The sequence below is a fragment of the Rhamphochromis sp. 'chilingali' genome (genome assembly GCF_963969265.1).
Source record: "Rhamphochromis sp. 'chilingali' genome assembly, chromosome: 12".
NCBI classification, from domain to species: Eukaryota; Metazoa; Chordata; class Actinopteri; order Cichliformes; family Cichlidae; genus Rhamphochromis; species Rhamphochromis sp. 'chilingali'.
The window spans coordinates 7,814,917-7,828,685 of NC_137939.1; the positions used below are offsets into that span (position 1 = coordinate 7,814,917).

Below are 13,769 nucleotides of genomic sequence, written 5' to 3' on the forward strand. Positions count from 1 at the left end.
GTTTCACCTTTTTTCTTGACAAATAACTTTGGAAGGTTAAAAAACATATCAGTCTTACATTATTTTATATCTTACATACCTTATTTTGAAACCACACAGCAATTTCCGGAAATTTTGCTATTTGCGCACACGCACACGCACGCAGGGTCGCTGAAAGTTTGCGCCCTTGCACCGCCTTGTTATTTTAAGCTCGCTAACATTTCATCAATGATTCACTCTGTGGAGTCCTGCCCACGTCCCCTCATGACGTGTGAAAAGCAGATGCGCTGACCTGAGATCAGCCTCAAGCTGCCACTGTGACTGCGCTCTGTTTGGAGTCCTGTCAGTGTGAAGCGCGCAGAGCACGGATCACCTCATCCTTCACACAGGTGAGCTGATCATTTCTGACCTATTCTGCGTGATTTATTCCTCGGGTCATTTTCTATATCCGGGGTAATAATAACAGGTGCACAGATAGTGTGGAGCGTCACTGTGGTGCTCATCATTATTGCACAGGTCTGCTTGTAAAACTTTCTAACAACCTCAGCCTGCTGGATATTTAGACACGTCCATATGTGATCTGTGTGATCGATCAGGGTTACTGATGATACTGTACTGATAGCCCCGTTAGGAAGTCTCTACATGTTGTCTTTAGTCCCAACTCTCACTCAGATCACTGACTTGTAGCTGAGCGTTTCCCTTCTTTAAAGGAAAGTCACAGTTTTCTAAGAAGGCTCTGTAATAGGTTTTTATTCTTGTATGATTCAGTTTTCTATCCAGCTTTTAGTTTTGCGAACACGAGTCTTTCTGTGAGTTAGTTTCTGGTTTGCTCTGAGGATTAATCTCTGAACAGAGTTGTAGTTTTGCTGAGTGTAGCTTTAGTGGCAGATTAAGAGGTTATCATAACTGTCAATGTGCATCATTTTAACCTCCTGTCACGTCCTTACCAAATGTGTCATTATTAAATAATGCATTAAGTTCGCTGTTATAGCCAAACTGCAGTCTATTTATTCACTTTTTTGGGGTTACATTTAAATGAACAATAGAGTGCTTTCTTCATATCAATCTTAATGTGGAAACACACTCTTAAAGTTAAAATTTGGCAAACTGGACACTTTTTAACAGCTAAAATTTTGAGCTGGATGTGGATCAGGCCAATTGGAAAACTTTTGGGTCGAACTCCGGCTCGTCCACTCTGCATGTCGAAATGTTCGAGTGCGTTAATGTTAGTAAAAGCACCGTGTGAATGTGTGTGATCAAGTTTAAAGACTTGTGGTAAGAAGCTTTTTTTAGTGCTCAAACTGACTAGAAAGGCATTATGTAAGTGACAGTCTGTGTCTATGAGAGTTCTTCATTAGTTGTAGATTATTTAATGTAGCATAAAATCGTTATTTTTTGGGTGTGAAACTGCACGGATTCGGTTACTAACTGGCCTTAAAATATTATTATATACAAACTACAATAAATGCATCTGCACAAATGTAATGTGACATTCAGCACCTCATTTGCCTATAAATAGATAAACAGGCCTAGGGTTCCTAGGAAAAGCATGACCTCAGATCAATGGGACTTTTGTTTTATGTGTGTGTGTTTAGATGGATGTGCTTGTGTGTGTGTGTGTGTGTGTGTGAGTGAGAGAGATCTTGGTCATCCCATATGTTTTGACAGATATGAAAAAAGACACAACAATATTTAGCATATAAACATGTTCACCGACACGCTACACGCACGCACACACACACACACACACACACACACACACACACACACACACACACACACACACACACACACACAGGGTCATGTTTCCATCACTTTAGAGGACATCGCACCGACTTTCAATAACTTTCTGAAAACTTGCCATAACCTCTAGTTTACGAAACATAACCCTCACCCTAATGTTAAGAGTAAAATTTACAGATTTTATTTTTGCGTCTCCTAACGCTGTAAAAATGTGTTCCCTTCATAACATTAGTAATGCAAGCACACACACAGACACACACTACACAAACACGAGGCCCATCACAGTCTTTCTGTTGTTCCAGCATCCTCTTCAGTACAAACCAGAACTACCAGCTCCTCTTGATCCTCAGGCTGTTGTCACATGAGGTGAGTTAACACCTGCGCAGGTTACGGAGGTTAGATGACCACGTTCCTCTGAGTCAGAGCAGATGAGTAGATTTTTTTTACCTATAAATATTGAATATGTTTTACCCCTACAAAAGCTGCTGAACCCACTGAATGTGAATATTTCTCCTCTCCTAGCAGGTCTGTCAAACACTGATGGGAGTGGAGTATAGTAACCATGGCACACTGTAATGTGAGTGTAATTTTATCATGATGCTTTTATTTTACTCTGTTGGGTGAAAGGGAAACGCGCCTGCAGTCCAGTCCTACTTTGTTTAGCAGATGTCTAATGAGTGAACTGATATCGACATCTGGAGTGTCTTTGGCTTTCATGTCGCGTCGTATTTGATCAGGTCACACTGAATCAATATTTTAGAGATTCAGCACATGATCTCTAGCAGTGCCATTTGTTTGATGTGATCACTTAGGACGAGACAAATCTATGCATTTGTTGTGTTGCTCTTAACCTTTGATGGGTTTCCCTGTTTAAATGAGGCAAACCTCACGTATGTCTTTTCCTCTGGTTCTGGATTTTTAATTTCCAGAGTAGATTTTCACAAAATCCTAATCCACATAATTTAAACCTGAATAGATCAGACTTGAATAGACTGCTATTTAAAAGAGCGCAAGACCCAAGTGTCAATCTTCCTCTTTACTATAACTTTCGGCTGCTCCCTTTACCGCAGTCTCACCCCATCCCTAGCATTCTCCCCTGTCTCACCAACCCTCTGCATATCCTTCCTCAATGCATGCATGAGCCTCCTCTGTGGTCTTCCTCTTTTCCTCCTGCTCATCAGCTCCACTTAATCCTTAATCTGATATACCCACTATCCCTCCTATGCACATGTCCAGAGTCAGCCTTGCCTCTCTAACTTTGTTTTCACACCACTGAACCTGAGCTTTCCTTCTGATCTACTCATTGTTAATTCTGTCCAGGAGTCCACAAGCCACAGTACTCCCAGTGCTGGTCCCAAGCCTGGGTAACTGGGGAGTGTTGCATCAGGAAGGGCATGAAATCTTGACCAGATCAAACATACGGCTTACAGAGAATTATATTTTCTCTTCTTTACTAAATGGTGGTGCATAATGTTGAACATATCTTGATCCTTTTACATTTTTCTGGTATTTCAGTGTTCATATACAAAATCATCAAAAAGACCTGAAAATTGTAGTGTCTGGGCTTAAGATCAGCTCCGTTACGAGTCTGATCCTAATGCTTTGGATGTAGTTCTGTCTGACCATTTTTGTGTCTTCTTTGATGGTCACCCCAGTCCACCAAGCCACATTCAAAACTATTAGAAAGAGGAATTTCAATGAAAACACTAGTACTTTATTTATGCAAACCATTGGTATGATGTAATAGTGCAATAGCAGAGTCTGTGGATGACCAGCTCAAGCAGTAACTCTAACATTCTCAGGGTTCTTGACAACATTGCACCTGTCAAGGTTAACACTGTTTCTGGTAAACAGAAAGCACTGTGGAAAAATGTTATAATGGTAGCAGATCAAAAGAGAAACTACAAGAAAACTGAGCAGAAGCAGTCTTCAGACTGACAATGACATTTTTAATCAGTGTCTGTATCTACATCTTTGAGTTAATCCTACTTTACTAACATTATTAATGAAAACACCTGAAATACTCAGACTCTGTTTGCTGCTGTAGACAAACTAACAAGCCCTCCAGCACTGCCACTTCAAGAGTTTGTCTCAACCAAAAAGTGCAATAAGTTTTTTCAAGAACAAAATTCATACCAGAGAAAATATGTATTATACTCAATAATTAGCAGTAATTTAACGATGTCTGGCAGCACAGTGGTTAGCACTGTTGCCTCACTGCAAGAAGGACTATGGGTTTGAATCCAGCATCTCTGTGTGGAGTGTTGCACGTTCTCCTTGTGTCTGTGTGGGTTCTCTTCAATTACTCCAGCTTCCTCCCACAGTCCAAAGACATGCTTTGAGTGGGGGTTAGGTTAAGTGGTAAAAAATCTACCCGTAGGTGTGAATATGAGTGTGAGCGGTCGTCTATCTCTCTGTGTTAGCCCTGCGACAGACTAGCAACCTGTCGAGGGTGTACCCCGCCTCTCAACCTGAGTTGGATAAGCGGAAGAATTTGGATGGATTACAAAACTTTTTTTGTAATAACTGCTCTCTAGATACATCCCACAAGTTTCCTTAAAATACGTTTGAGCAGCTTTGCTCCTGAGCTCCTGAAAATTGTAAATTGCCCACACCTATTTTCGGCTCCCTGAACTGGCTTCCAGTAACATATAGAACTGAATTACAAGTATTACTGGTTGTTAATAAATCATTAAAAGGCTTGGGGCCCTAAATACATATCTGAGATGTTTAATGGATACAAACCCAGTAGATCCGGTCAGCTAGTGCACTGCACAGATCTTAAACTAAGCAGGATGAGCATTAAGCACCATAGCAGCTAAATGCACAGCTGCTATGGTGCTTAATGCCACAACCAGCTAGCCCCTTTATTCATGATTGCTTTTAACCAGCAGGTAGCTGTGCCAACATTGTGTTTGCTGTTTTTATTTTTAATATTACTACTGGGATCATTTCTGCCTTTTCTTCTCTTCGTTTCATCTTTTTGGTTTTAATTTGATCTTCTAAAGTTTTTTGAATGGCTCTGGTGTTTCAAAGGTGCTAGACATCACCTTACCTTGTCGAGATTTTACTGCGAACTCCTTAGTTTCTGTATTTTTCATTCGATAATCGAATACATCGTGACATGTATCCTTTTCCTGCTGCTGAAGCCTATTTATAAATCAATTGAATCAATCTTTTTTTTTTTCCAGCTGCGGACACCACCTTCCTCTCCTCAAGATGATGTTAACCTGGGACCTTCAGCAAACCCAAAGTCAGTAACTCACTAACCAGCATGTAGCTCCACCTCCCCATTAACTTTCTTAATGTCAGATCGAAGCACCTCAAACAGAAACTTTAATTATCTACAGTCTGTATTTTATTAAGGAGATGTTGCTGTATGAGGAGAAACTCTTACCAGCATTATATCTACGATTTATATCCTGTTAGTAATAAAGTATCTCAGAAGTTATTATGTAATTTTAATACATTACCTTCTTGTTTCAGTGCCAGGCCCACTGACTTTGACTTCTTGGCTGTCATTGGCAAAGGGACCTTTGGAAAGGTAACACTGAAACAATTACTTATTTATAGATCCATCTTTCTGCTGTTTAATACATCTCCTGGCTTTTTTTCCTCTCGGTCATTTCCTTGTTCTACCTCCTTCAGTTCACTGAAGGAGGTGCAGCGGCTGCAGCGGCTCCTCGAGTAAATTTTTTCCTTTTTTATTAATAAATAACAAATCCAGTTGAAGGTATTAATGGTATTAATGCAAATGAATAAGGGTTTTACTGTGCTGACCTTGTGAGACAAGTGAGAGGGCGTTAGAAAGAAGGAGAGAGACTACATAGCGTGCGGTTGCTGACATTGCAGCGGGGGTCAGTGAGAGTCTACCTGCTGACTACTGTCTAATCGAAATGTGCTCCTTTCTTCATGAATCATTAACTGTACAATCCACTGAGGCCTCTTTCGGTCTCCTGAGCGTCGTCCAGTGGAACATAATAAATATGGACATTCAACTCCTAAAGATCTTAAAAAATAGGCGTTTTTGTGGCTTCATGTCCACCTCAGGCCTTTTTGCGCTTTGTGTCAACAAACTTATCAGATTTCTCGGTATTATCTGGTTCCACAGACGACATATCTGTGCTGCGTGCGCTACTTTCATGTAATATCCTGAAAGCAGAATGCTGAGATGGTGGTGCAGACTGTTTGCTAAACAAGGCACTAACAAGTGAACCTCCATACAGGTCCTGCTTGCCAAGCATAAAGCCGACAGCAAATTCTACGCTGTCAAAGTCCTGCAGAAGAAAATCATCCTGAAGAAAAAAGAGGTGGGCTCTGCTGTCACTGTGTTAATGTGTTTTAAAGGTCCAGTAATCCGCGTTTAGTTGAAATGCATTTTGGAATTGTGTCAGGATAAGGAGGTGACGATGGAAAATAACTGTCCAAGGGTTCCCTCTGTGATAGTGAGGATCTTTGATAGTTGTTAGAGTTTTTACCTAGCAACAGGGTCTCAGGCTTATCTAATCTACAGCTCTGTACAAAGAACAGATTTTATTGCCTCCAGAAAAAAAAGCCAGGCCAGGTGTTTGTTAGACAGCATAATTGCTGATTAGACAAACTGATTGTTATTACTGACCATGCTCGCTGGCAACCTTCTTCCTCAGTCATCCCTTTTTGTCATAAAGTGACATTAAATGAAATAAAATAATGTAATGAAATAAGCTTTTCATAGTGTGAAAGATAACTTGCACATCACTGTTTTAATTACTTTAAAAAGGGGCTCAAATAATGTTTAATGAGTAATTAAAAAAAAAAGTACACATATTTCAACTGATTTCAGTTAGCAGCATGAAAAGAAGTCATTGATGTGCTTCTTTAGGTCCAGAAGCATGTGAGCGCAGTAACTCCAGGGCAAAAAACAATCACATTATTCATGCTTTTTTTTAGTATCTACATCATCACATTGGATTTTAATTTGGACTATCAAAATGTGATTAAAGTGCAAACTCTCGGGTTTTCAAAACCTTTACATTAACTGTTTATGAATTACAGCCATTTTTTAAATAAATTACACAGGATGTGTGTTAAACATGTTTCCTTTATTTTCCTTTTTCTTTGTATTATTTATGCATCATCACTGCAAATATATTCTGTGAATTATAAACAATATTTATTTATGTTCGTACGTGCATTTCAAATTTTATAGTGAAATAAAATGATTTAAGGCCTTTTTGTCAAAAAACATGGAGCAGAAAAGCTCCAGAACTTATTTTTCTCCTTTTCCCTCTTTAGCAAAAGAACATCATGGCAGAGAGAAACGTGCTGCTGAAGAGCCTCAAACACCCGTTTCTGGTTCGGCTTCACTACTCGTTTCAGACTGTAGAGAAGCTCTACTTTGTCCTGGACTATGTAAATGGCGGAGAGGTACATGCGCTAACATACATAAATAAATCGTTTCCACTTACATAGTTCATTAGACTTTGTCAGAAAGTGGCTTGGAGCGTGGTGAATATCAGAGTTTTCAGAGATTTCTTTTTTAAAAAGTACCTGGATCTTTTTTTTAAATAAAAATGTTTTGAGTTGTCTCTTAAATGAGCTGAATTTAACATTAAAGATTGTAGACTGTAGCTTCATGGTTTGTTGGACTGTTTCAATTAAAGGTGCTAAGTTAAAAAGCAATGACATTAGATGCTCTCTGTAATAAATAAGGTCACTGTCAACAAGACCGATGCCTTGCAGCCCGTATAGCGGTCGGATTCCAAAATCTGTTCAGTACACTTATGACACAAACTGTTTCCACTTGTACAGGATATATTAGTAATTTCCTGGGTGACAGGAAGCAATTAGATTTATTTGTTTACTGTAACAAGCATCATCAGTGTACGAAGTACTGCTGTCATCACAAACAATCTACCTCTAGCTTATTTTTGTTCTCTTTTGTGTAACTGCTACAAATTCGCTTTTTTCTTGCTAAAACAGTAAAGATTAGACAAAGTGCAGTACAACAGATGATTTCCACAAGCTTTCAATTCTTGCTAGTTTTATAGTGTTATCATAGTCAGCCTACAGGTACAAGAGTGAACCTTCCCGTCACTGAAACAAAAGCCCACAGATTAGAAAATGTCTTATCTAAAATCTTAACATATTTCCGTCTACTGATCAGATGGTTTTTATTTCACCTATTGTGCAAATTTGTCCACATTTGTAATGATGAAGCCTAAACTGAAACTGGTATGAGACATAGTTGATGTCATGTTGTTGTTTTCCTCTTGTTTGCTGTTGCAGCACTCAAAAAGCAAAGCAAGTCAAAACCTTTTTTATACCGAGCTTTTTCCTGAGACTTTGGAAGTGTCTCATCTCTCAATGCATTGAAAATTTTCAATATAATTTTATTTTCTTCTTTCCGCCCGTCTTTCTCTTTGTGTAGTTGTTCTTCCACTTGCAGAGAGAGCGGTGTTTCTCAGAACCCAGAGCGAGATTCTACACGGCTGAGGTAGCAAGCGCCATCGGCTACCTTCACTCTCTCAACATTGTTTACAGGTTAAAGAGACGCTCGAACGTTTATTGAAACCTATCGTTTATCAAAAATTGAAAATACAAAGTAATAATATGTTTTTGCACTGACGGTCTGATTTGTTCTTGTTCATTGTAGAGATCTGAAGCCAGAAAATATACTTTTAGACTGTCAGGTGAGTCAGGATCAGCCCATTTGCTTTAACACTTTAAAGGGGAAAAAGGCTTTATTTGTGTTTGTCACTCACTGTTTTGTGTGCGCAGGGCCATGTGGTGCTGACAGATTTTGGGCTGTGCAAGGAGGGTGTGGAGCCAGAGGCAACCACCTCGACTTTCTGTGGCACTCCAGAAGTGAGTAAAAAACTTTTTCAGTAAACGTTTACGAAGCATATTTTAAATTCACATTCACTGGCCACTTTATTAGTTACACATTGCTATTGTTGGGCTAGACACCTTTTTCTGCCCTCAGAACTGGCTTAAATCTCCATGGCATGCATTCAACATGGTGCTGGAAACATTACTCACATTGCTTGGTCTTTTTGTATATTTAATTTTTTGGCCTTTTTCAGCTTTATTTGATAGACACAGTGAAGAAAAGACAGGAAAGCAGAGGCACAGAAAGAGGGGGGGGGCATGCGGCAAAGGGCCGCGGGTCGGACAAGGGCCAGTCGCTCTCAGCCGCATGGCTGTGATGTGGTCGCCTGCTCAACACACTGAGCTAAACCTGCACCCTGACTTTGGTCTTTATTGACATGACTTGATCACATAGCTGCTGCTGATCTGTCGGCTGCACATCCATGATCCATGAATCTTCTTGTTCCACCACATCCCAAAAGCGCTCTACTGGTCTGAGATCTGGTGTCTGTGGAGGCCATTTGAATAGAGTGAACTCATTGTCATGTTCAAGAAACCAGTTTGAGATTATTTGGACTCTGACACATGCCTCACTATTTTGTTGGAAGCAGCCATCAGAAGATGACTACACACGTGGTCATAAAGGGATGGACATGGTGGGCAGCAATCCTCAGGCAGGCTGTGCTATTTAAACGATGCTCAGTTGCTACTAAGGTGTGCAAGGTGTGCCAGTAAAATATCCCCCACACCATTATACCACCAACAGCCTGAACCACTGATACAAGGCAGGATGGATTCATGTTTTCATGTTGTTTACAATCCAAATCAATTTGTCGCAAAAAAAAAAAAAGGTTTTTCTGTGTAGGCTCAGTTTTACTAACAGGAGCAGGACCTGGTGGGTGTGGTCTTCTGCTACTGTAACCCATCAGCTTGAATGTGTTGTGTGTTCAGAGATGCTCTTTTGCGTAATTTGCTCGTAACAAGCGGTTATTGGACTCACCGTAGCCTTCCTCTGACCTCCAGCATCAACACAGCATTTTCACCCAGAGAGCTGCAGCTCATTGGATGTTTTGCATGAAAATCCCAGCAGATCAGCAGTTTCTGAAAGATCAGCCTGTCTGGCACCAACAACCATGTCAAGCCATTTAAATCACCTTTCTTCCCCATTCTGGTGCTCTGTTTGAATGTGAGCAGATCATGTGGACCATATCTACATGCCTAAAGGCAAAGAGTTACTGGTGGGCTGATAAGATCTTTGCATTAGCAAACAGTTGAACAGGTGGACCAGATAAAGAAGATTGCATTATATAAACACAAGCATGCAGACTATGGGTGAACAATAGTTTGTAGGAAGGAAATGTTCCCTGATAACCCAAAGTTTGGATCGTTTCATTTTTTTTTCTCTATCATGTGTCTAAAGTATTTGGCGCCAGAGATTCTTCGTAAGGAACCGTATGACAGGACAGTGGACTGGTGGTGCCTGGGAGCCGTGCTGTATGAGATGCTCTTCAGTCTGGTATGCGTATTTGTTTAGGGTTTATGGATTATGAGTTTTGGCAGTACTGTACTGTTGTTAATTTTTTACCAAGAAGTAGTCTTCCGCAAAAGTAAGACACATTATTTTGGTGGTACTCACAGAAAAAAGTAGTTAAAGGTTAAAACCATCCTCCTATATGTGGATCCAAATTTGACCTCAGTTTTTAGTAGACCTTGTCGTAAATGGTCAAAGAAAGGTTTTGGACAAGGTGTGTTTTGTTAAACATCTTAAAGACACAGACTGATTGAATTTTGAGTTACATTTTATGAGGAATTCTTTTCCCTTTGTCATTTACTGGGCACGCAGCCATGATGACTTCCTGGTAGAAACTGCTAACATTTTTTCTCTCGTTTCCCTTAAAAAGAAACTTGATATGTTACATATGAATGATATTTATTGCATCCCTTCTTTTCAGCCTCCTTTCTACAGCCGTGATATTGGTGAAATGTACGATGGGATCCTTCACAAGCCGCTGATGCTGCCTCCGGGAAAGTCTGAGGCCGCCTGCTCTCTGCTGATGGGTCTTCTCCAGAAAGACCAGCACAGACGCCTGGGAGCCATCGCAGACTTTGTAAGTCTTTCGGTCTTTGCTCCATATTAAAACAGATGCTTTCCCAGACAGGATATAAGCCTAGTCTTAGAATAGGGATAACTGCAATAAATGTTGGCGCAAATAAAAGCTGGGTGTAGTCTTTATTTAAGAGTTTTGGATTTCTTTTAAAGAGAGCTCCACACCCAAGCCCTCTGATAACATTTACCTTGCATGTAGCAGCTATTGGCTTTGTTCTACATGATTCACTATATGTGTGATTTTGTTTTTATGAAAGGCATGAAAAAGTTAAGCATGTGAAGTTTTTTCTTTCTTTTATTTATAGTTAGAAATAAAGAACCACACTTTTTTCACTCCGATCAACTGGGACGACCTTTACCACAAGAGAATCACCCCTCCTTACAACCCTAATGTGGTGAGTTGCTGCTCCGCCTGCTCGTGTCTTTTCTGTGTGCCTGCCTCGTCATATGTGACTTTATTAACCACTTATCTCCACCTTAGCTGGTGTTCTGTTTTCTTTCCACTCACCACAAATGTTTCAGAGCGATCAGCCAGTAAAACCCTCTCAGATCTGTCCCTGAATCTCTTTATCCCATCTTATGTTATTATCTAGCTAAAGATTAATGCAAGGAAATCCCTCTGACCTTTTGCACTCTTAGTCATTATGTAGTTGAAACTCTTTTACTTGTTGCAAAGACTGGTGTGGCTTTGCTTCTCAATCACTTTACATATGAAATAGAAACATATTATACTTTATATCTTTAATGAAAATAAGGATCATTTATTGTGCTTCTAGGCTTTTTCAGTATATTGATGTCAACGAGTAAGCTGATCTGAATTTACTCACATGCATCATTTAATCGATTACTATTTAAACTTGGTTTTAACACCAGCTTTCAGAAGTTTCTCTAGATCAGTGTTCACTAGTTAGACTTAAGTTAGACAAATGGGCCTGTGCATCGCTGTATATTAGTTTTACATTTAGGACACCTTGTCATGCATTGTATATAATGCATATAATAGCAGTCATCCTTATTTACGCTTAAAATTGTTTCATCTTTCAGAGGGGCCCAGCTGACACTCAACATATTGATCCTGAGTTCACCAGAGAAATGGTTCCTAACTCAGTGAGTCAGACCCCAGAGTTCAATCCCAGCACCAGCTCCAGCAACGCCTTTAATGGGTTCTCCTTTGTCGGCACCGAGGACAGCTTTCTGTGACATCCGGACAGATGAATTGCAGCTAACTGTTTAAATGATTTTTTAGCGCAGAAATCTTGTTCATTATTATTAAAAGTTTTCTCACAAAGATAAGTGTTCCTCATGTAACACAGCAGGAATCCCACATGACATCGGTCATGTTTGACCGCTGCAGTGAAGCGAGTATGTAGCAGAAAGGGCAAGTCTGCAATGCAGACACTGTTCGAAATAAGTTCAAGTTCGAAATATGTAAAACGTCTTGTTTGGGGGGGTCCCGTGTTTAGGATATACACAAACAAGTTATGCAGTTGGAGTGTCCTTAAAATGTAACAAGAAGTGCCTTTATTTCAGTTATTTGTAGAGAAATGAAGAACACATGAGTCCGGATAAAGACAAAACTTCTTTTTCTTTGTATTTTTTTAAAGGCTTTAGCATATTGTACCTGCACAAAACACCATCTTTGTGTGTCTATATCAAGACTTAGCATTGTTGCTCACTGATCCTGTTTTTATAGAAAGTAGATCCTGATGAACATGTTTTTTTAAATTTAGCAACGGATAATAATCATGGAGTCCAGCACTGAGTTAAAACAGGGAATAATAAAAAAAAGAAAGAAAAAATACTACAAGAAGAAATTCATATATTTTTAAAAAAAAAACGTTCTTACTCTTAACAGGTTAGATAGTAACAATTCTAGTGCAGTGTTTTGCTTTTTAACATCAGTTATCAGTGCACACTTGGCATGTTTTCCATCCATCCATCCATCCATCGTCATCCGCTTTGTCCGGGGTCGGGTCGCGGGGGCAGCAGCCTAAGCAAAGGCATGTTTTCTTCATTTGTTTTTATCTTTTTGTCACACGGTGCTACTGATGATTCTATGCAGCATGTTTCTCCTTAAAGACCAAAAAAAGGATTAAAAAAAATCTTTGACCAAAGAAGGAGAAAAAAATGTTGAAAAGTAATACGAGCCATGCTATTCGCAGTGATAAAACAGTGAAGGTGGCATAGCTGGGTGCGAAACACTGGCTACTAGTTATTGCAGCGGTGATCATAGCTGCAAATGTACTAAATGTCCACACTGATTTGCTAATGATGCACTGATGCAGTACCTTTGACTAACTTCAGTCAGTCAGTCAGCTATGGCTCTGTGTGCACGATATAGTCGTTTATTATGAGGATTATACAGTAGTCATGATCAAAGTATTCATTTGTTCTTTTGTCTGTAGATATAAGTTTAGCTTCACTGGTTTATATAACAGGTTAAAAAAGTTGCCATGTCTTTGTGGAAATACGGTGTCGAGTACTGTAAATATACAGCAGCAGCTTTGCAGCAGGATTATTACAGTACTACTGTGATTATATCAGTGTAAACTGTGAAGTGCCTCTCTGACTTGGCTGTGAAGTTGGTGATGGCAGTTGTAGGTGATACAGTTAAAAATGTACAGTCAATAACATGTCCTTGCATTCTGTTTTTATAATTCTATTCATATACGCCTGAAGTCTTGTTTGTGTATGTATTCTGGTTTCTGAACATAGCATGCTGATATTTACCTCCTTAAAAACTTGTTAATCTTGTTCAATATTTCATCTTAACAAATGGTGTATCACATGCTTTACTGTGAAACCAAATACACTCATGTACCCGCATGATTTCTGGAGTGACAGCTGTCATTTTTTCCTCTAAATCTACAAATGGTCTATTGCTCGTAGGGGTCAAATTCTGGTCAGACCTTTAAAGTTGTAAAGCTGTGTGCCGAGCTGCCGCTCACCATCAGATCTTGTAAACACAGGAACTGCTGGGTCACGCTGCCAGCAGCGGCGCCATACGTGACCGAAACCAACATTAGCAAAAATCCACCTATGCGTGTTAATAACTCAAATATTTGCCAAAATATTTACGTGTTCTTTTGCT

At 39.7% G+C, this 13,769-nt stretch overlaps 1 protein-coding gene across 2 annotated transcripts; it reads left to right on the forward strand.

The window, feature by feature from the left end:
• The first annotated feature begins 218 nt into the window (after positions 1-218).
• Positions 219-13,507, forward strand: sgk2a (serum/glucocorticoid regulated kinase 2a). Of its 2 annotated transcripts, none has more exons than XM_080898656.1 (14): positions 219-368; positions 2,025-2,088; positions 2,245-2,299; positions 4,914-4,975; positions 5,209-5,266; positions 5,949-6,032; positions 6,997-7,128; positions 8,132-8,244; positions 8,357-8,393; positions 8,482-8,568; positions 9,992-10,087; positions 10,524-10,679; positions 10,984-11,073; positions 11,723-13,507. In XM_080898656.1, the coding sequence occupies exons 3-14, from the start codon at positions 2,285-2,287 to the stop codon at positions 11,876-11,878; spliced, it is 1,086 nt and encodes a 361-aa protein (XP_080754782.1). In that variant the 5' UTR covers positions 219-368; positions 2,025-2,088; positions 2,245-2,284; the 3' UTR covers positions 11,879-13,507. The 2 variants fall into 2 exon arrangements, with proteins under 2 accessions (XP_080754782.1, XP_080754783.1); XM_080898657.1 differs by having other exon boundaries at positions 2,248-2,299.
• Positions 13,508-13,769: the final 262 nt, after the last annotated feature.

Excerpts from the sequence above, each read along its gene's own strand:
- sgk2a (XM_080898656.1), top strand. Across the intron at positions 6,033-6,996 it reads TCATCCTGAAGAAAAAAGAG|CAAAAGAACATCATGGCAGA; the intron begins GTGGGCTCTGCT and ends TTCCCTCTTTAG. Across the intron at positions 10,088-10,523 it reads ATGAGATGCTCTTCAGTCTG|CCTCCTTTCTACAGCCGTGA; the intron begins GTATGCGTATTT and ends CCTTCTTTTCAG.